This window comes from Aplosporella prunicola, assembly GCF_010093885.1.
Source record: "Aplosporella prunicola CBS 121167 unplaced genomic scaffold K452scaffold_47, whole genome shotgun sequence".
Classification (NCBI taxonomy): Eukaryota; Fungi; Ascomycota; class Dothideomycetes; order Botryosphaeriales; family Aplosporellaceae; genus Aplosporella; species Aplosporella prunicola.
In genome coordinates, this window is record NW_022983575.1 from 43,078 (window position 1) to 62,087 (window position 19,010).

General features: G+C 55.4%; 5 protein-coding genes across 5 annotated transcripts; 1 reads left to right on the forward strand and 4 right to left on the reverse strand.

Moving 5' to 3' along the window:
• Nucleotides 1-270: 270 nt before the first annotated feature.
• On the forward strand, nt 271-5,760 carry K452DRAFT_302736 (uncharacterized protein; the record flags this gene model as incomplete). Its single annotated transcript, XM_033542630.1, has 5 exons — nt 271-284; nt 339-430; nt 493-1,136; nt 1,190-5,504; nt 5,564-5,760. 5 exons carry the CDS (start codon nt 271-273, stop codon nt 5,758-5,760), a joined length of 5,262 nt encoding a protein of 1,753 aa, XP_033392180.1.
• A 2,134-nt stretch (nt 5,761-7,894) lies between these two features.
• K452DRAFT_313159 (uncharacterized protein) lies at nt 7,895-11,403 on the reverse strand (the record flags this gene model as incomplete). The annotated part of the gene is made up of 2 exons (XM_033543632.1): nt 7,895-9,975; nt 10,032-11,403. 2 exons carry the CDS (start codon nt 11,401-11,403, stop codon nt 7,895-7,897), a joined length of 3,453 nt encoding a protein of 1,150 aa, XP_033392181.1.
• A 275-nt stretch (nt 11,404-11,678) lies between these two features.
• On the reverse strand, nt 11,679-13,262 carry K452DRAFT_259059 (uncharacterized protein). Its single transcript, XM_033538483.1, has 2 exons — nt 12,849-13,262; nt 11,679-12,714 (listed from the first exon to the last, which is right to left on the reverse strand). Exons 1-2 carry the CDS (start codon nt 13,138-13,140, stop codon nt 11,780-11,782), a joined length of 1,227 nt encoding a protein of 408 aa, XP_033392182.1. The 5' UTR covers nt 13,141-13,262; the 3' UTR covers nt 11,679-11,779.
• Nucleotides 13,263-13,844: 582 nt separating this feature from the next.
• On the reverse strand, nt 13,845-16,263 carry K452DRAFT_279942 (uncharacterized protein). Its single transcript, XM_033539436.1, has 2 exons — nt 16,077-16,263; nt 13,845-15,994 (listed from the first exon to the last, which is right to left on the reverse strand). The coding sequence occupies exons 1-2, from the start codon at nt 16,121-16,123 to the stop codon at nt 13,954-13,956; spliced, it is 2,088 nt and encodes a 695-aa protein (XP_033392183.1). The 5' UTR covers nt 16,124-16,263; the 3' UTR covers nt 13,845-13,953.
• A 658-nt stretch (nt 16,264-16,921) lies between these two features.
• K452DRAFT_237439 (uncharacterized protein) lies at nt 16,922-18,520 on the reverse strand (the record flags this gene model as incomplete). Its single annotated transcript, XM_033537589.1, has 2 exons — nt 16,922-18,056; nt 18,111-18,520. 2 exons carry the CDS (start codon nt 18,518-18,520, stop codon nt 16,922-16,924), a joined length of 1,545 nt encoding a protein of 514 aa, XP_033392184.1.
• Between the last annotated feature and the right edge of the window lie 490 nt (nt 18,521-19,010).

Genomic DNA, 19,010 nt, shown 5'->3' on the forward strand with positions numbered 1-19,010 from the left:
AGGCGCTCAGCAGCAGGTTCCTCCACAGCTCCTCCCGACCCCCCGCCCCCCGCCACACCTGCTCCGCCGCCGCCCTCTGCTCGGAAACGGAAAGCACCAGCTCGCGATCCAAGCCCAGATCAACCCCAGGAGTCTGCTCCAGCTCGCGTAGCTGGTCGACGTGGAGCCGCTGCCTCCAGGAGCGCCAAGCGAACCAAAGTCGAGGCTCCAGACCCGCCACCCCCCGCTCCATCGACGGCAACCCGGAGGAAGCGTAAAGCAGACACAGCCATGTCCAGTGCTGGGTATGCCGTCGTCTCGTCCCCCCTCCCCCACTCTCACCACGCTAACGTGCGCAGAGCATCCGCTGGGCCTTCGGAGGAGAAGAATCCCGCGCCCGCTCCTTCATCGTCGACGCGCCGCAAGAGCAGCCGCAGAAAGGAAGCACAAGGTGAGTATCGCAAGCTCCTTGCCATTGCTACATAAACCATGGATGTCTCTAACTCGTTCTAGACCCTACTACCTCCGCAACCTCGCCGGGCCGCCGCTCGAAGAAACACTCGAGCAAGCCCGACGAAGACGTCGACATGGGAGATGAGGACGACATTCCGGAAGGACAAGACGAGGGTGCAGACAGAGGTCGACATGGCATGAGCGATGACAGCACTGGTGAGGGTATGCCACGGTACGACGAGGACGATGAAGAAGACGACGATGATCCGTTTGGAGGTAGCTTCCTCGCCCGCGGTGGGCCAGGAGCGCTGTCGAATACTCTTCGGGCACTGAGTGGCATGATGTCGGGAATGTCCTCACGACTGCGCAACATACTGGAGAACTTGAGAAACAAAGACGACCCATCAGTGCAATTGATCGCACTGCAGGAGCTCTCAGAGATTCTGCTTGTTTCGACTGAAGATAATCTTGCGGGTCACTTCTCGCCAGACCAGTATGTCAAAGAGCTAGTCACCCTCATGCAACCGAACGAATACGGTGATGAGAATCCGGAAATCATGCTTCTAGCGTGTCGTTGCATCGCAAACTTGATGGAAGCTCTTCCTGCGGCCACAGCCAATGTCGTCTACGGGGGCGCAGTCCCGATTCTGTGTCAGAAGCTGCTGGAGATTCATTTCATTGATCTGGCGGAACAGGCCCTGAGCGTAAGTTCTCTCAGGCGCAAATAAGAGGAGCGCCTATGCTAATCACTTTACAGACACTCGAAAAGATTTCGGTTGAATTCCCTGGCTCTATCGTCCGTGAAGGCGGATTGACCGCCTGTTTGACCTATTTGGACTTTTTCCCCACGAGCACGCAGAGGACCGCTGTCACGACTGCGGCTAACTGCTGCCGCAACATACCTGGAGACTGCTTTGCTACTGTCCGGGACGTGATGCCAATTCTCCTCAACGTCCTCAATAGCAGTGACCAGCGTGTTGTTGAGCAAGGCTGCTATTGTGTTTCGAGGGTTGTCGAGAGTTTCAAATACCAAGAGAGCAGGCTCGAAGAGCTCGTGAGCCCAGAGTTGCTTCAAACTATATTGCGCCTCCTACTACCGGGCTCGACGAACCTCATCGGTCCAAACATCCACACCCTCTTCCTCCGTGTTCTCTCCATCACGGCCCGGGCCAGCCCGCGGCTCTCGGTGGAGCTCTTCAAGATGCAGGTGGTGGATACCCTTTACCAGATCCTGACTGGTGTATCACCACCTGACGGTACTGAGGACATTGCGACCAAGATCGATAGCGTGGTCATTATGCAAGCACTTATCCACCGGCCGCGCGAGCAAATCTTCGAGACCTTGAATGTCATTTGTGAGTTGTTACCTAGTGTACAGAAGGATGGACTCATGTACTTGGACGATTTACTTGATGCTGGGTACCCTGGCGATGACTCGATGTCAATGTCTACCAGATCAAAAAAGTCTCCGAACGAGAAGAGGCTGGAGCTCTTGGAAAGCTGCAGAGATGAACTCAAACGCTTTGCAGTCATCCTTTTGCCAACCCTGACCGATGCCTACTCGAGCACTGTCAACCTTAGCGTACGTCAAAAGGTCTTGACGGCTCAGCTCAAAATGCTCTCCAATTTGGACGAAGAAATTCTGAAGGAAGCACTCCGGGCTGTGCCGTATGCTTCCTACTTGGCCTCTATCCTTTCTCAACAAGACCACTCGACCCTAGTTACTTTTGCTCTACAGGCGGCGGAACTTCTCCTGAAGCGCCTGGAGCATATTTATAGGTACCAGTTCTACCGCGAGGGCGTTATTGCCGAAATCTCAAGACTGGCCGAGAGGCCATGCAAGAGCCTGGAGGAGAAACCAAAATCTCCCAAGAAAGCCTCTGCTGGTGATCCCCTTGGGACTTCGAGTGTAGCGAGCAGCTTGGCAGGTGATGAGGAGCTCGAACGCGGCATGGACGACGACCAGGACCACGACATGCATTCCGAAGAGGACGATGAGGGCCGCCATGACCATGACGACGAAGATGATGAGGATGACGACTCTGATTCTTCTTCCTCCTCTGACCACCGCTTGGTCGCTCCTCTGCCAAATATTGATGATATCATAACGATGCGTGCGAAGAAGTTCATGGAAGTCCATGAAAGCAACCAAGGTAAAGACATGCGCGATAAGGCACTTGCAATCCTGGAAGGCCTGAGGAGCTTAGCTCAAGAAATCAAGGGTTCTTACACTGGCGATTACATTGGCAACGGCAACAACCTCTTCGTACGTCTGGCCTCTTATTTCGACGGTGATGCTCTTGAAAGCATAACCAGCTACGAACTGCTTACCTCTGGTATTGTCGAGTCTTTGCTCGAATTGTTCTCTGATTCAAATATCGAGGGCAAGGTCGAGGCGAGGACTGCATTCCTCGAAGCGTTCATGGGCACGACGACTCAAAACAAGCAGAAGACCGCAAGCATTGCCTCGCCCGTCACTCCTTTCAGCATCCTCGTGAGCAAGCTACAAGATCTGCTTAGCCGTGCCGAGCATTTTGAGGTCATCACTGTCCATCAAAACACATTTGACAGTAATCGCAGTTCTGCCGCATCTATGCTGGCCAAACAGCTGCGGTTGAAATTGGTTGCTGATGAAGACTCCGGAATTCCGCGCTCCTACAGGAACATCATGGTGTCTATTCACGCCATCGCCAATTTCAAGGCGCTGGATGATTATCTACGGCCTCGGATCGCTCTTGCGGATCGTCCTAGACCTTCGGGGCGGAGCAGGGATGGCGTTTCAGGTGCCATAGCGGCCTACGCCGCTGCAATTGCTGGACGCGGTGGCATGATGGCAGGAAGAGATGCCCCTGGCACACCGCCTCTACCGGCCCCTCACCACAGCACGAACCGCGCGTCTTCGTCGAGAAGGACTCCGAAGCCAAAGTCCTCAACTACCGCAAATGCCGCCCCAGAGTCGAGTGCAACGCCTGCTAAGCAGACCAGCACGAGGCGCTCGAGCAGGAAACGCGATGAACAAGCGCAAAACCCCCCGCCTCCTCCACCGCCTCCAGCGGCATCATCTTTGGATGATATCAGAGATACTCTGGAATGTGCTGATGAAGCTCAGTTATCCGATGAGGATGAGGATATGGGAGACGGAGGCGACCTTGACATTGTTGATGATCTCGACGAGGAAATGGACGAGGATGTACCGGACCCGTCTGCGGTTAACGTAGAAGTCGCCTCAACCGGAAGAGTGACTGCTCGTCAAGAAGACGGGACGAGGGTCGCTACTCCACTTGGCGGTGCTACGCCCTCTTCTGCACGCGCGGCCCAGGCAGACCGTTCCATGGCAGAGAGAATGGCGACCGAACAACTCGCCAACTTGGCCTATCAGCGCGCTCTTGGTGGCAGCTCTACATCGTCTTCGCGACCGTTGTCTTATGCCGCTGCCATCCAGACCGTTCCTCAGGATTGGCACATCGAGTTCAGCGTCAACGACCAGCCCATTTCCAATGAGACGACCATCTACCGTGCCGTTCACATGAGCCAGACCGAAGGATCTGATGCCTCGCGCAACATTTGGTCGCCAACTCACACTATCAAGTTCAAACGTGCTGCAGGACCACCACCAGCGGAGAGTTCTCTCACTCCTCCACCAGAAGCAAGTTTAGAGTCGACCTCTGGCATTCCGCAATCCTTGAACAAGAATCCTACCACTTCGATTATCTTGCGTTTGCTGAGCATTCTCCATGAGCTCAACGCCAACCTTGATGATGTCCTCTCTGAGAAGAAGGACGAGATCAAGGTCAATGGCGAGCCACCTTCTCAGTTTGTCAACACAAAACTTACTGCTAAGCTCAACCGGCAGCTTGAAGAGCCTTTGATCGTCGCGAGCAACTGCCTGCCTAGCTGGAGCGAGGACCTTGCGAGGTTTTACCCTTTCCTCTTCCCATTCGAGACTCGTCACCTTTTCCTTCAGTCAACGTCCTTCGGTTACTCGCGGTCAATGACTAGATGGCAGAACGCACAGTCAGCCAACGACTCTCGTCACGATCGTCATAGAGATGAGAGGCCCTTCTTGGGCAGGCTGCAACGACAGAAGGTGCGCATTTCTCGAACCAAGATTCTTGAATCGGCTGTCAAGGTCATGGAGCTGTACGGTTCGTCTCCTAGCGTGCTTGAAGTGGAGTATTTCGAAGAAGTTGGTACTGGCTTGGGTCCGACATTGGAGTTCTACTCTACTGTTTCCAAGGAGTTCTCAAAGAAGAAGCTCAAGCTGTGGAGAGAGAACGAGTCAAACGAGCAGGATGAGTTTGCTTTTGGCAAGCGTGGCCTTTTCCCAGCACCCATGAGTGCGGAACAAGCGGAAACCGAGAACGGTAAGAAGGTTATTCACCTTTTCAAGATTCTCGGCAAGTTCGTCGCCCGCTCGATGCTCGACTCGCGCATCGTCGATGTCTCTTTCAACCCTACTTTCTTCCGTATCGGGGACAGCGCTGCAGCTGCACCTTCTTTGGGCATGGTTAAGTCGGTCGACGAGGATCTTGCCAAGTCTCTCGCGATGTTCAAGCAGTTCGCCAACGCGAAGAAGAAGATCGATGAGACTCCGCACCTTGATGCTGCTCAGAAGGTCAAGGCAGTCCAGGAAATCCAAGTTGCGGGATGCCACATTAACGACCTGGGCATCGACTTCACGCTTCCCGGATACCCGATCGATTTGATTCCGGGTGGATCTGAGATCCCGGTTACCATCGACAATGTTGGTTTGTATGTCGAGAAGGTCTTGGACTTTACTCTCGGCAGCGGCGTTGAGAGACAGGCCGAGTCATTCCGCATCGGCTTTTCCCAGGTCTTCCCTTACTCTGCCTTGAAGGCCTTCACATCGGACGAGCTAGTCATGCTCTTTGGCCGCGTTGAGGAAGATTGGTCGCTTGAGACACTCATGGACTCGATCAAGGCCGATCACGGCTACAACCTTGACAGCAAGAGCGTGCGTAACTTGCTCCACGTTATGAGCGAGCTTACTCCGCCACAACGCCGCGACTTCCTTCAATTCGTGACTGGCAGCCCGAAGCTTCCCATCGGAGGTACGTATCAGTTCAATTCCTTTACTGAATTATCTACAGAAATGCTAACTGCGCAATAGGCTTCAAATCTCTCACGCCCATGTTCACTGTCGTGTGCAAGCCAAGCGAACCACCGTACACGTCTGACGACTACCTGCCTAGCGTCATGACTTGCGTCAACTATCTCAAGATGCCCGACTACTCCAACGTCGACATTTTGCGCGAGAAGCTCTTCGTCGCCATTAAGGAGGGCCAGGGCGCGTTCCATCTTTCCTAAAACCCTACTTCGGACATGAACCCCATTCGAGATGACCCAACCTCCATTTGCGGCCGTGGATGGCAGCATCCATCACACGATCTTGCCGTTTCGCCGTTCCACTCCACTTTCCAGCATCATCCCCACATCAAACCACACCACCCCACCCCACTTCCCCAACGTTTTGCACGCGCAACACTTTTTAATGCTTTTCGACAATCCCTGCTTTACCGGTCGTCTCTTTCCTTTGCACTTGCTCGCAGATTGCATGGCCATGGTATGACGGCGGCGGAGGGCCACGGAGCCGGTTCTTCGAAAGGGAAAAGGCGTATTTGATCTTTGCTTCACACTTTCCTTTTTCTGATTATTGCTGTTGTCCACGACACAATTTGAGGGAGATGCAGCTAGCCCGCAAGGACGAGCGGGCGCGAGGACAAGGGGGCACTTCTTTCCCCGGAACAAAGGGCGCACAGTAGATAGTTTAAATGGAAAGGGTAATATGTTTAAAAGGTTGCAAGGGGACCTGTCTTGGTGTCTACACTAGCATGTGACGAGGAGAATAGCGAACGGCTCGCACAACGTGGCGGCGGGAGGCGGCGGCCGCTTAGCCTGATAGAGGGCGGGATGGCGTGGACGTTTGGGGCGCGGCCGAGGAGACCACGAGATTCGCGGCGCCGCCTGATGATGGCATGATGAGAGCATGGCTGTAGGACCGGTACTTATGGGTGGCGCTGTCGTTGAGTGGTGCCTGGAAGCACAATATATGACAAAAGCGACGCCCATCCATCCATTGAACCATTGATCCATCTATCTGTTTATTCATCTATCGACCGGGCCGTCCATTCAACATCGCGGAGCACTTGTCGAGAGAGTTAGCGGATTATCCATCCATACATACATATATCATCAAACACAAACATCCGAACCGCGAGACGGAAACCAGACTACAACCCTATTTTATCTAAGAAGCGGGCAGTCAAACAACCAATCTATCAGAAGCAGTCGTAGAGAGTACAGCGATTGAAATAACAACATAAAACATTCATCACCACCGCTTTACGGCACTGCCTCTCGTCTACATATCCAGCTCTGTTCTCCGCGCGAGAACAGCCACTGAGATCGTCAATCCTCCTCTCTTGATTTCTGGATCCGCGGATCCAATATCCATCGTCTTACTAGGAATCCGTTCACCTGGCTAGACATACATTTGTCCACGCACCTGAAAGGAAATCCACCAGCGAGCCAACAACCCATCCATCTGGACCAGACGTCGCCACCAACCAGGCAAGTCTCAAGGTCTTCATCCTACACACACACGCACACGCCCGAAAACCCATCCGTCCACCCACTCAGGAAAGCAATTCAACCCCACCAATCCCACCTCCTTATCATCGCTTCCCTCGCCTCCCTCATCATCTTTTCTCTTACCACCAACGACACCAGAAGAAAGAGACAGAGGTCTCTTTCTCTCTCTCTCTCTCGCATACACACTCAAAAAAACACACATGCCCGCCTCCCCCATCTCCTCCATCTCCTCGTCCTCGTCTTCCTCCTACTGGGACTGCTGCGCCTGCGCCGCCTCCAACGGGGCCACGCTCTGGGCGTGTCATAACTGCGGGCACGGGCCTAGTGCGGGGGGATGTTGTCAGTGGCACGCTGGTGCTGGTGCTGAGGGCGGGGCAAGGGTAAGAGAACTGGGAGTGGGCGGTGTCGGTGTGTGTGGTAAAGGGTGGGGAAGGGAGAGGGTTGTCGTTGTGGGTGTGAGGGAAGTGGAGGACATGATGGGATGAGGGGCTGCATTGCAGGAGGGGCGAAGGCTTGAATGTATAAGATAGATGAATAGTACACCATAATGTTATAATGTTGGCAATAGACTAAGGGGGAAACAATCACAAAAAGAAGCAGCACACACAGCAGTATTGTCATATATAAATGCAATGATGATACCGCCAATAAAAAGCTAGTAGTAGTGGTAGTAGTAGCAACCTAAGCGCTCAAATCCACAAGCTCCGTAACCAAAACCCCAACCAATCCTAGCCATTAACAACGCCGCCAAACTGTAGCCGAAAGAGAGCCGCAGACGCCCTAGGCCCAACCAAACCGCACACTCCCCTGATTTCGAACCGTTTTCAACACCGGCACCTACATACACTTCTTAATAAGCCGCCGTCTTCCTCTTCCACGCCCTCCCGCTCATCAGATCCGGCAAGCTCTCCGAGTCACTGATACCCTCCCAAGGGAGTTCCTCACTCTCATCAGCGCTGTGGCCCCCATCTTCAATGACGACTTTCTTGGCCGGTCCTTTGCTTTTGCCATTGTTGTTGTTCCGCCCCGCCGCCGGCACTGGCTTATGTTGCGTCTTCTCGCGCATCTCCTCAGGGTCAATACCTACGCTCATCAGCGTCTCCTCAATCTCCTTCTCGCCCATGTCCTCATTGTTGTCATTGTCTTCGTGAAGCTGCCCTGCAGCCTTCTGTCCCTCCACGACATCGTACAGCGCATAGATCTGGTCTGACTTGGTGCTGATGGCCTCCAAGAGGTCGGCGATCTTACCCTCGATGGCCTTACGCTTGCGCTTGCTGAGCGAGGCATCATGGCCGCGGAGCAGGGAGTCGTACGCCGCCTTCTGCAGGTTCAGGTGCGCGAGCTCATCTTGCAGCTCCTTAATGACAGTGGCGAGGGCGAGCGGTGCCGGCTGCGAGGGCCGCATCGTCGCGTCGACGTCATCAGGCATGCGCTCGGAAACAGGGACCGGTTCCGGGATGTCGATGGGCACAGAGTGCTCCTCTGTACAAGAGGTCTTGCGACAGACGGTGCAGTTGGTGCTCTCATGGGGCTCCTCGGGGGTCAGGGGAGTCTTGGCTTGCATAGTGATGTCTGGTAGAATGAAAGCCGAAGTCATCTCACCAGGTCCACTGGGACGGCGGCGACGGGTAGACCGGCCAAGGATCGAGCGCTCCGTGTCTTGCTTTTCGGGGATGGTAGAGGTGGGCTCGAGAAGGTGGCCGCTGAGAATACGTCCAGTCTTGCTCTCAGTGATGTCCATGGGAACCGATGCGTTAGTCAGGTCCTTCATAGAGGATTTGCGCGGCACTGGTTGAGTGCGTTGGGAGCGCGTAGTGTCATCCTGACGGGTTTGGCTGACATTCTTGCGAGCAGCTGCCCGCTCTTCCTCAAGAGCCTTTCTCAAACGTGCGACCTCATCATGTCCCATGAAGCTCAGCTCAGTGGTGTTACCGGTGGGCTCATCGTTGCGGCCTGGGTTACGAACATGGCTCATTGCATCAAGGTCCGTGGTGGACTCGACGTCGCTGATGTCCATGTCCTGCTGAGTACGGGTCTCAGGGGCGGATGCCGAGCGATAAGCCTTCGCGGGAGCGGGCCTCGACTTCGACTTTGAGCGGAAGGTGGAAGTTGGCTCCTCTCGGCCTGTAGTCTGAGAGTTGCGAACCTCGGTTTGAGTAGGCCTGTCATCGCCCTTAGAAGCACGCTTCTGAGAGCCGGTACGCCTGACGCTCATAATCTCCCTGGTGATATCTTGCGCCTCGCGCGCGGTGTCTTGGCTCTTCTCGACCTTCCTCTGCAGGCGAGCCTCTCTCTTGGCCCAGTCACGGGCGTCATCATCACGCTGGGCTGCCAGTTGTGCCAACTGGATACGGAGCTCCTCGTTCTCGTTTCGGAGAGTATCGTTGACCTCCTCCTGTGTCATGTCCTGAAGTTGTTGGATGGTTTCATCCCTCCGGTCTAACCTGCTGCGGAGCTCGGCCTCTTTGCGGTTGCGGCGCCGTGTATCCTCTTCGCGCTGTTGTCTTATTTGATTCACTTGAGCCTTGAGCGCCTCATTCTCGCCCTTGAGCTTGGCTTGCTCGGCCTGGATGGCTTGGAATTTTTCGAGCTCTGCGTGCAGAGTCTCGTTCTCTTTGCGAACTGCATTATCTCCGCGAGATGCTCTCTTTTGAAGCTTTTCAGAACGCTCCTCAAACTGCGCAAGGCGGATTTGGAGCTCCTCGTTCTCGATACGGAGAGTATCGACCTCATTGCGGAGGGTGTCGTTTTCGGCTTGCAAGGCGTCGCGCTCTCCCTTGAGCTCCTCGGAGTTGTAGTAAGCAACGCCTAGTTGGGTGACGGCGTTATCACGCTCCTCAGTGATCCGCTTCGTAGCAATTTCCGACAAAGAGTTCTTGCGCTCTGCGCGATCCACACGGCCTCGAAGAGCATCAATCGCGGACTCGAGTTCTGTTCCAATAGGTTAGCGACGAAACAACATTATTGTTACATAAATCAACACTTACTCATCTTCTCCACCCTCCAGTTATCTCTCTTGTTGCTCTCGCTATCCGTGGAGCCAAGCGCACTGTCTCTACCCTTCCTGTGCTCCTGCGTGCGAAGTTCAGCCTTCAGACCCGCGACTTCGGCTTCATAATCTTCAATCTTCTTGTCCGCCTCGGTCTTCTCGTGCTCCATTTGCGAGAGCTTTTCCTTAAGCAGCTGCAAGGCGGCGAAAAGAGCCTTCTCGTCCGCAGGGACTGGGACATTCTCGATTGGGTAGTGCTTGGAAGATTCTTCCTTCAGGCGGCTGGGAATGGGCGCAGCAGAGAACCGGGAACGAGCCTTTGCGCTACGAGAGAAAACTGGCGTACCATCCTTGAAAACGCCAGAAACGAGTTCGGTCAAATTGGGCAGGTCGGGAAGCATAAAAGACTGGTTGGTCGCGTTTCCAGGAGCGGAACGAGGAGTTCCAATCGTAGGCCTCTGGGGTGTCTGGACCTCCCGTATGCTGCGGTCCAAGCCACCACTGGATGCGGTGTGGAAATCATTCTGAAGACCCGAGGCTTGACGCGATCGCGCATTACCAAAGCGCGTGTTCTTGACGGACAGGTTCACAGTAGGTGGTCGCTCATCAATGAAGGAAGTATCATCTTCCGATGCCCTGGCATGGAATTGCGCCAGTGTGTTACGGCGTCTATCGTTGTTCTTCGCCTTTTCCGGTGAAACACGGTCGTTATTCCTCGTGGCGCGTGTCGAAGCCAATTCCAACTCCTTCTGTGGGAGAGAGGCAGCTCTCCTCAATTGCGCGTCACGTCTGAGGCTACCGCGCTCGACACCGTCGGCGCTCCTCCTGGGTGTAGGGCGCGGGCGATTGCGCGCCTCGGAAAGGTTGTAAAGGCTGTCGTCAGCAATGCTGAGGTTGTTCCGCGATAAGTCGCCGCCAATCTTGCTGGGGGTGTTCCGCAAACTCCTTGGAGGAGCACGACTCATTTCGATGGATTTGCTTTCGTCGCCAGAGTGCTCGTCGGAGAAGTCTTGGAATTCTTGTTCGACCATGGAAGTGTTCACGTTCTGAGCAGGTTGTGGTGGTTGCCAGTACTTCATACGTTGCGCGCTCGAGCGGATGTTGGGAAAATTTTGCGTCGTCTCGTCAATCTTACGCGTCGACTCAAACGCGCCGTCGGCCGTGGGATCGAAGCTGGAGCCGGTTCCAAGGTCAAGGTCGCCGGCGCTCGGCAAGGTGTTGTTGACGGATTCGCGGGCGGGAGAGGTGGGGAAGGGCAGCTGGCTGCTGCTGCTGCTGCTGCCGGAGTCTCTGCGGGACTCTCTCAGGCTCTGGGACATTTCGCGGATGAGCCTCGAACGCGACTCGCTGGTGTTGGGGGAAGGCGCCATTTCGGGCGGGTGATGCGGGGACGGATGGCGCGGCGCGACGGCCAGCTCACGGCGCGTCTAGGTCAAGATAAGATGCGAGGTAGCAATTGAGCGGCAGCCAGAACAAAGATGCAGGATGCTATCAGTGGGTTAAAAGAGCATGCGAGCCCCAGTGATGCGGGGGTGGTGGTCTCGTGAAGAAGAGAAGAGTCGTCGCCTGTTGTTGTTGTTGTGGGTGTGTTCAAGGTTGCAGGGGAGTCGCGAAAGGTAAACATGCGCCAAGCCTCTCGTGAGGTCAGCTCGCTTAGCCCACCACTCTGCTCTCTGTTTACTGTTTACTGTTTACGCATCCGGGCAGTACAAATACTATTCACTATTTCATAACTACATGCGTCACCTACAAGCGGACCTTGACGGGCACGTTCCGTCTGCCCTTAACGTTCCTCTTCACACTCTTCTTCTTCAGCGCCGGGTTCGAAGGGCCGTACGGTCCAAAGTCCGGCTGACCACCAAGCGTGCCAAAGATGTCTCCAAGGTAATTGGTGGCCTTGACGCCACTAGCAAACGTGCTGTTCCAGCCATCCAGAATACCCTCGACGATCTTGACGCCCGCAAGGTAGATGTTCTGGACCGCAGGCTCAAATCCACCTTGGTCAACCGTCAGAAGGTTGTCAATGGTTGCCTGGCCAGGGTAAGGGCGCTCAAAGTCAGACGCCGTGCGCATGACGATGATGCGGCTGTAGTCAACAATGCCGTCGGCAGCACCACGCATCATTGCCTCCAGTGTCGCGTTGTCCTCCTGCGCCGTAGCGCAATACTCGCCCGTGCCGTTGGTGATAACCTTGGTGTAGTTGCTAAAGACAGATGACAGGATCGTGCCGCTGTAGTAAACGTCACTGGTAGCAACATCGCAGGCAATGACACTAGGGCCCTGCGCACCGGCTGCGTACAGGTCGGAAGTAGCATACTTGGCGCGATAGGCCACAGCGGTGGCGCTGTCGTTCAGGCTGGCCTTCTTGGCGAAGGACATGGCGACTTGGCGAAGAGCGTCGTTGACCTCGAAGACTTCAGTGCCGTATATGTCGACAGGGTACTGGAGTGGCTCCTTGGCGCCTTGAGGGACATAGCCAGTGCTCCAGTTCGAGGGAACCTCGCGCACATCAAATTCATACTGGAGCGCAACCTGGATGGCGAATCGGGCGAAGGAGACGGAGCCGAGCGTACCCAGCTCGGGGCTTATGCCAGCGATGCCAGCAATCAGGAAGTACGTAGAGGTAAGATCGAAGAGGCCAGAGCGGAGGAGTGAAGCAATGGTCACTGCTGCATTGATTTCTGCGGACAATGTAAGTGACTGTCTCGGGAAAGCCGGGCTGCATGTCACGTGCAAGTGACAATAATTGAATATCGTCTTTCTCCGAATCCATCTTACACAGGAAAAAAAAGAAATAAGGAACAATTTGACGTACCACCTTCGCCAGTAACCAGCTGACAGATCTCGCCATTGGCCGTGCAATGAGCATCGGGAAACAGCGGCGAGAAACCTGGGACCGTGACGTTCTTTGCCAGGAGGTCGAACTCCGGAATCCCCCACCAAACGTCCGCCTCCGGCGTGAACATGCTGATGATGAAGACCTTTGGCTTGGCAATGCCAGCCCCTGCACTTCGGCGAGCGACAGACCCCCCGGCCGCGAAGGGAGATGCCAATGAAAGAGAGGAGCCTGCCGCCAGAAGGCCGGCCGCAATGGTGGAGAAGCGCATCTTCCGCGAATTGCTCGTCGACAGCGCGGAGGAAGGGATGGTCAAGGCAGGACCAGGGAAGAGCGCGGCTGTTCGGACAACAGAGACAGCACCTTAAGCGTAAGAGTACTGGTAAGAGCTGCTACTGGCCGGCTATACCAGCGGCATACGACGCCTTTTAAGACGACGCGGATCATCGTCGGGCACAGCAGCAAAGACAGCATCGCACTCAGAGCTCCTTAGCTGCGGTGCTTGCCGTATGTAGTAAGCTGCTGTCAGCCGACGTCAGTGGGACCTGCGTACACACCAGTCCAGGCCAGAAGAGTTAGACAATCCGCCCTATCTTTGCTTTGTCTTACTCTCACGGATGGTCGACGACATGGGTCAAGGGAGCTAGGACTCTGCGGCCGGCTCTGCTCGCCTACAGAGAAGCTAGGATCGCTGGCGGCGCCGTTCAGTCGCAGCGTCTTATCGCCCGTCGAGCGATTTATGTAAGGCCTACAACCTCTACCTTGGAAGTTGGTGGATGTTGTGATAGTGGGGTTAACTTTTAAGGCAGGGCCAACAAGACCTCTTGGAATGTATGATTTTATATGGAATATCTACTGCCAAAGGCCATCACTCGTACGCTCTGGGGTGCACTTGGCTGTCCACGTAAAAGACGGCCACTTGCTGGCAATTGCAGAAGCGATAACTAGGGAGATACCGCTGCATGAATGTTGAATGTCGATCTTTCGATTACTAATGCGAGCTAATCTACAACGCCGCAAAGAGAAAAAACTCCTAGTTGGCGGGAGCGCCTGGGCAGCGGAAATTCGCGCTCAAGGATGCCCATCAAGAAGAAAAATCTTGCCAGACCGGCAATTTTTGCAAACACAGGCCATCCCACCGCAAGGCCGCCCCAGTCACTAAAAAGTGGATAGTCATGAGCACGAGCGAGAGGACCCATCCTGCGTGGAAGCCTGCTGGCGAAAACCCCACCAGCGCAAAATCAAACGCTGCAAGGGTAAGGAGAGGGTATGCAACCCATGGGTTTGCGGCGAAGGGGGAACATGGCCGGGAAACTGAAAGCACTTTTACGAGGAATATCGCGAGTTTGCCAGCGCCTATGGTGAGGGGACTTGAGAAAATATGGTGCAGTCGTAAGGACAATGTTGAAGGCGGAGGCAGCGCAAGACGTGGTGTCGGACTCAGTGCCTCCGGAGGCGGGGACGGCGAGTGATGCTCAACCTTTCTCGCCCGCAACACGACTGTCGACTCCGGGGGAGTTGAAGACCGGCTGAGGGCAGGTTTTCTGCTGACCGGCGGACTGGGCGACCTATACTCTTCAGCAGTTGCTTGCCGTGGTCGGAGGGTTGGAGGGCGGATAAGCCCTGTCGACTGCTTTCTAGCCCCCATCATCCCCGGCCCTGGGGAAGGCGAGTCTGCTGGGGAAATCCGGGGACGGATATCCTCAAAAATGGATGCTGATCCGAACCCATTGACCTCTTCCAGGCCAGACGCTGCCCCGATGCCCTGCAGGATCTGCTCAGTAGTCGGTCGCTCGTTCGGGTCCATCGAAAGTAGCCGCTTTAGGAACCAGTACAGCTTGTCGGGGAGGTCCGATCGGACTCGGCGCGCATCTTCGAACCCAATCCACTGCGAAATCTCCGCCCTTAGCTGATCCAAATCCTCATTTTCTTCGTGCAAGTCATCGGCGTTCTTGTAAGGGAGGCCTCCGAAACACATAAAGTAGACGATCATGCCTAGCGAAAAGACATCCGATTTGGTCGTGAAGTTGCCGAACGCCCCAGTGGTTTCCCGTCGAAGAACTTCCGGCGCACAATATGAGATTGTTCCAGTGGAGCCTGTTGAGTTTCGCGCAACGTTCACGACTTGAACCTCGCCGAAATCGCTGACAAGTACTCTCGTTTTGCCTCCCACGGTGTGTAGGAGGCAGTTGTGAGGCTTCAGATCACGGTGGATGTATCCATTCGCATGCAGGTGATGTAAACCTGCGGTGATGTCTTTAAAGAATGAGAAGATTTCCTCAAATTGCATACGCCGGGGTTCATTGAGATGGAGAGGCCGCTCGGCTTGTCCTTTCGACCTACGTCGCATTCGGTCTTTGAGTTGTTGCGCGGTTATGGACTCCTTTGCCGGATTGAGGACATAATGATGAAGATCACCAGCGTTGCAATACTGTTGAAGGATGAAGGCGCAAGGAACGCTGGGACTAAATGAGTTGATTTGGTAGTCTTCCAGCCAAACATGTCTGTATGAAACGAGGTTCTGGTGGGAGAGGTTCTGGAGGAGCTGGACTTCGACCAAAACCTTCTTTAACCACTCGTGATCGTCGCCCACGGGTACGCGCTTACACGCGAATTGCCCAAGGGAAACACCATCCAGTACATGTTTGACCAAAAGCACGACACCCTTCCCACCCCTACCAAGCTCGCGCTCCTCCTCGAAGAATGTTTTGAAGTAGTTTTGGCTGAAAGCGGTCGAGGAGATGCCATGGGGCGATGCGGACGAAGCAGGAGCGCTCGCGACGAACTCGGCGCCAGGGGGCGGGTGCAATTCTGAACTGCCGGAAGTATGGCGCAGCGTTCGTTGGTCGAGTCTTCGGCGCGGCGACGGTTCGCGAGAAGATGCCGTCGAGGTAGGCGTGCTGTGATGCAGCATACGAAAGTATTCGGGGTTCACGAACCCGGTCTCCGGTAGCTCTTCATCGTTTCCTCCGGCGTCACTTTGGTGGCGCGTCTGCTCGCGCAGGGGTCGATGGCAGTAGGGACAGTCGGGGTCGGCCAGCTCGAGTCCAGAGGCGTGAGGCGCAGAGCGCAGAGAGAGCTGCTTCGAGCGCTGGTCGTAGACAACAACAGCAGATCCATGGCGTCTACATGATACGTTAACTGTCACTTATTCAACAGAGAGGAGGTGGAGGGTGGTAGGTAGCTGTAGATAGCTGCGTCACTTACAAGACGATTTGCCGCGATTCAGCCGGGCCATACGGTACCAATGACATATTGCGGGATATCCGCGTTGCTATCCCTTTAGGCTGCGGTAGGGTCGAGGTTGGCGGCTGTGGTGGACTTTGGACGAGTGCTACTCGCTGCTGCCGCTTTAACGGCGCTATTGGAGGCGTAACGCATGGCGTTGTCGCTGATGGGCTGCAGCTGGTGTTGACCGGGGCACCAACGCTCCACCCTGGAAATGGGAAGAACGAGGGGATGTCGATCACGAGACCATCAAAACAACAACTTCACGGCACACACGTGAAGCCCGACTTTCTTGTGTCCTCGTGGGCCACAGTATCACCCTATTTCATTCGATTTTTCTCATGTCTTCTGATTCGCTTCCTTCACGACGAAATCTTTCCCATGCCCAGCACATCCATTCCCAACCATCCCTTGTTTTCCAATCTGCGAGGCGAGATACCCATCAGTCAGTGCCACAGTGTAGTCATGCTGCGGGCCTTAAACGCACCCTTGACGAAATAAATCCATCCCTGTGGCTATGCAATCGTCAATGGAGGGATGCGTTAGCAGTGTTGCTAGAACCTTCTTCTGCAGCAGCAGCGCATGGCGAAGCGACGTGAAGTGAGAAGAGAGTTCTTCGCCTCCAGACCCAAACTGGTCTCGGCGTCGGCGCTAGGCCATATTTGCAATTGGACAATTTTAACTTTTGTTTTATAGTACAGAGAAGAGGGCGATACAAGGAGCAGGCCGAAGCCATATACAGACGCTCTACCGGCGCGTCATTCAGTCATGTTCGTCTGTTTACACAAGCAAGTAAGCAATCACATGCTCACCCATCATTCTCACTAAGCAGCCGCAATCGCAGCCTTTGACGGCGCTGACTGCGGCCTAGTGACCCTGCTTGCAGCCCTCGGGCCTGCTGCCGCCTTAGTATTGACCATCTTGACCAACCCGCGCGGCGTGCGCAGCCTGCTCCAGAGGATGAGTGACATGCTCAGTAGCGCGAGGCTGCCGGCCTGGTGCGTCGCGGCTAGGTGTGTGGGGACCATGTAGATGAGTGTGCTGATACCAAGCGCGACCTGCATCCACGCGATGTGTACGACACCGGTGAGACCCTTCTTCGCGGGGCGGGGCAACGCGGCGCGGAGGCGCGTGTTGTAGCGCGCAAAGGCGAAGAGACCGATGATGGCAGTGAAGGTGGTGACGGCCAGACAGCGGTGGTCCAGCTGCACCAGCGATGGGTTCTCCAGCATGTTGCGCCACCAAAGGTCAGATTGGTCGGGAGTGTGGCTGTAGAAGGGGTCAAAGAGTTCTTTCTTGGGAGGAGTCAGGCCCAGACCCATCCAAGGGAACTCATTGTAAATGAGACCGGCGTCGAGACCAGCAACCAAAGCGCCGGACATGGCCGTGACGAAGACGAGAGCAGACAGAGCAGTTACAAGGCGCTTGAAAGTGCGGAGACGGCTGTTGCTAAGTTCCTGGATGAGCTTGGTTGCGGCGGCAGGGTCTTTGAGCCAGCGGTGTTCGCGTAGGATGGAGAGACCAGAGAGAAGCATGGCAGAGTAGACAACAAAAGCAGCACCCAGATGGGCAGTCAGACGATACTGGGACACACGGGGGTGGCTACCAGGCGCAAACAGGTCGTCTTTCAGGCCGCTAGCGACCATCCACCAGCCGATGAAGCCTTGGAAGCCAATCATGCCACAGATGCCGACGAGTTTCAATGCCATGGATTTAGTCACGCGCTTACGGGCGATGAAGTAGATGGTGGGCAGCAGGAAGGAGACGCCAATGAAGCGGCCCCAGAGACGATGCGACCATTCCATAAAGTAAATCTTCTTGAACTCGTCGAGGGTCATGCGCGGGTTGAGGAGGGCGAACTCGGGCGAGGCACGGTACTTGGAGAACTCTTCGTCCCAGGCCTCCTGGGTCATGGGGTAAAAGGAACCGGTTACGGGACGCCATTCGGTGATGCTGAGACTGGGCGGGGGTCAGGAAGGGAAGGCACGGGAAGGGGCGGAGGCAATTATTTACCCAGACTCTGTCAGGCGGGTGAGGCCACCCCATACGACAATGCCAAAGACGCTGAGAGCACTGCCAAGCAGCCAGTAGCCAACCTTTTTGTCACTGACTTTGGGGAAGCTGGAGGAGTGGGCATCGGAAGTGGATTCGTAGACGGGGTCGGACTTGGGGTCGGACTTGGCGGAGGTGGTGGGCTTGATGGGCGCGAAGCCGGGTTGCAGCGGGGCAGGAGACTTGGGGACGCGAGTGATAGTGTCGGCAAGAGCACCCAGAGGCGACTTGGGCTTGGGTCCGGTCGAGTTCCATCGGACGGCGGCGAGAATGGCAGGAGTGGTGGTAGTAGAGCCTGGGAAGAAGCAGGCGCGCGACAGCAGACGCGGAGTGGCCACGCGCCCCAGAGGTGAAAAGAGGGAAGCCGCCATCACTGCTGAAGCGAGCGAAGAGGAAGAGGAGGAAAGAAGGGAAAGAAGGGAAAGAAGCTTGGTGGTACGACATGGTGCAAAGCGACGATAACAGCCTTCCGAATCGGGACGGGCGGTGTGGCACGAGTCAGGAGCGAGCGGCGAATGACGGCGACGGCTTACCTACTCCAGCTCCCAAAATAACAAAAAAAATAAAGGGCCTGAGGGACGCCTGAACCCTCCAAGCACACGCGCCGCACAGGTGTCCCCCCAGAAAAAAGCACTTCCGCGACAAGGTATCGCATGCCGCTCAAGCACGGCTACTGTGCTCTGCGGGGCCACAGCCCACTACTTCCCTTGCTCCCGTTTCTCTCTCAGCCCGCCGATCACGCGCAGCTTCAACGTCATCCCCAGCAAAACCACCAGCTGTCTGCATTTCTCTTCCGTCTTTCCCTCACATGTGCTGCTTCTTCTCCACTTTCGCCGCCTCTAGTGCCTCTATACACCCACC

Bases quoted from the DNA above. Each gene is read 5' to 3' on its own strand.
- K452DRAFT_259059 (XM_033538483.1), bottom strand. From the start codon at position 13,140: ATGCGCTTCTCCACCATTGCGGCCGGCCTTCTGGCGGCAGGCTCCTCT. The intron at 12,715-12,848 runs GTACGTCAAATT...CATTGTCCGCAG, and splicing joins GCTGGTTACTGGCGAAGGTG to AAATCAATGCAGCAGTGACC.
- K452DRAFT_279942 (XM_033539436.1), bottom strand. From the start codon at position 16,123: ATGTCATTGGTACCGTATGGCCCGGCTGAATCGCGGCAAATCGTCTT. The intron at 15,995-16,076 runs GTAAGTGACGCA...CGTATCATGTAG, and splicing joins GAATCGCGGCAAATCGTCTT to ACGCCATGGATCTGCTGTTG.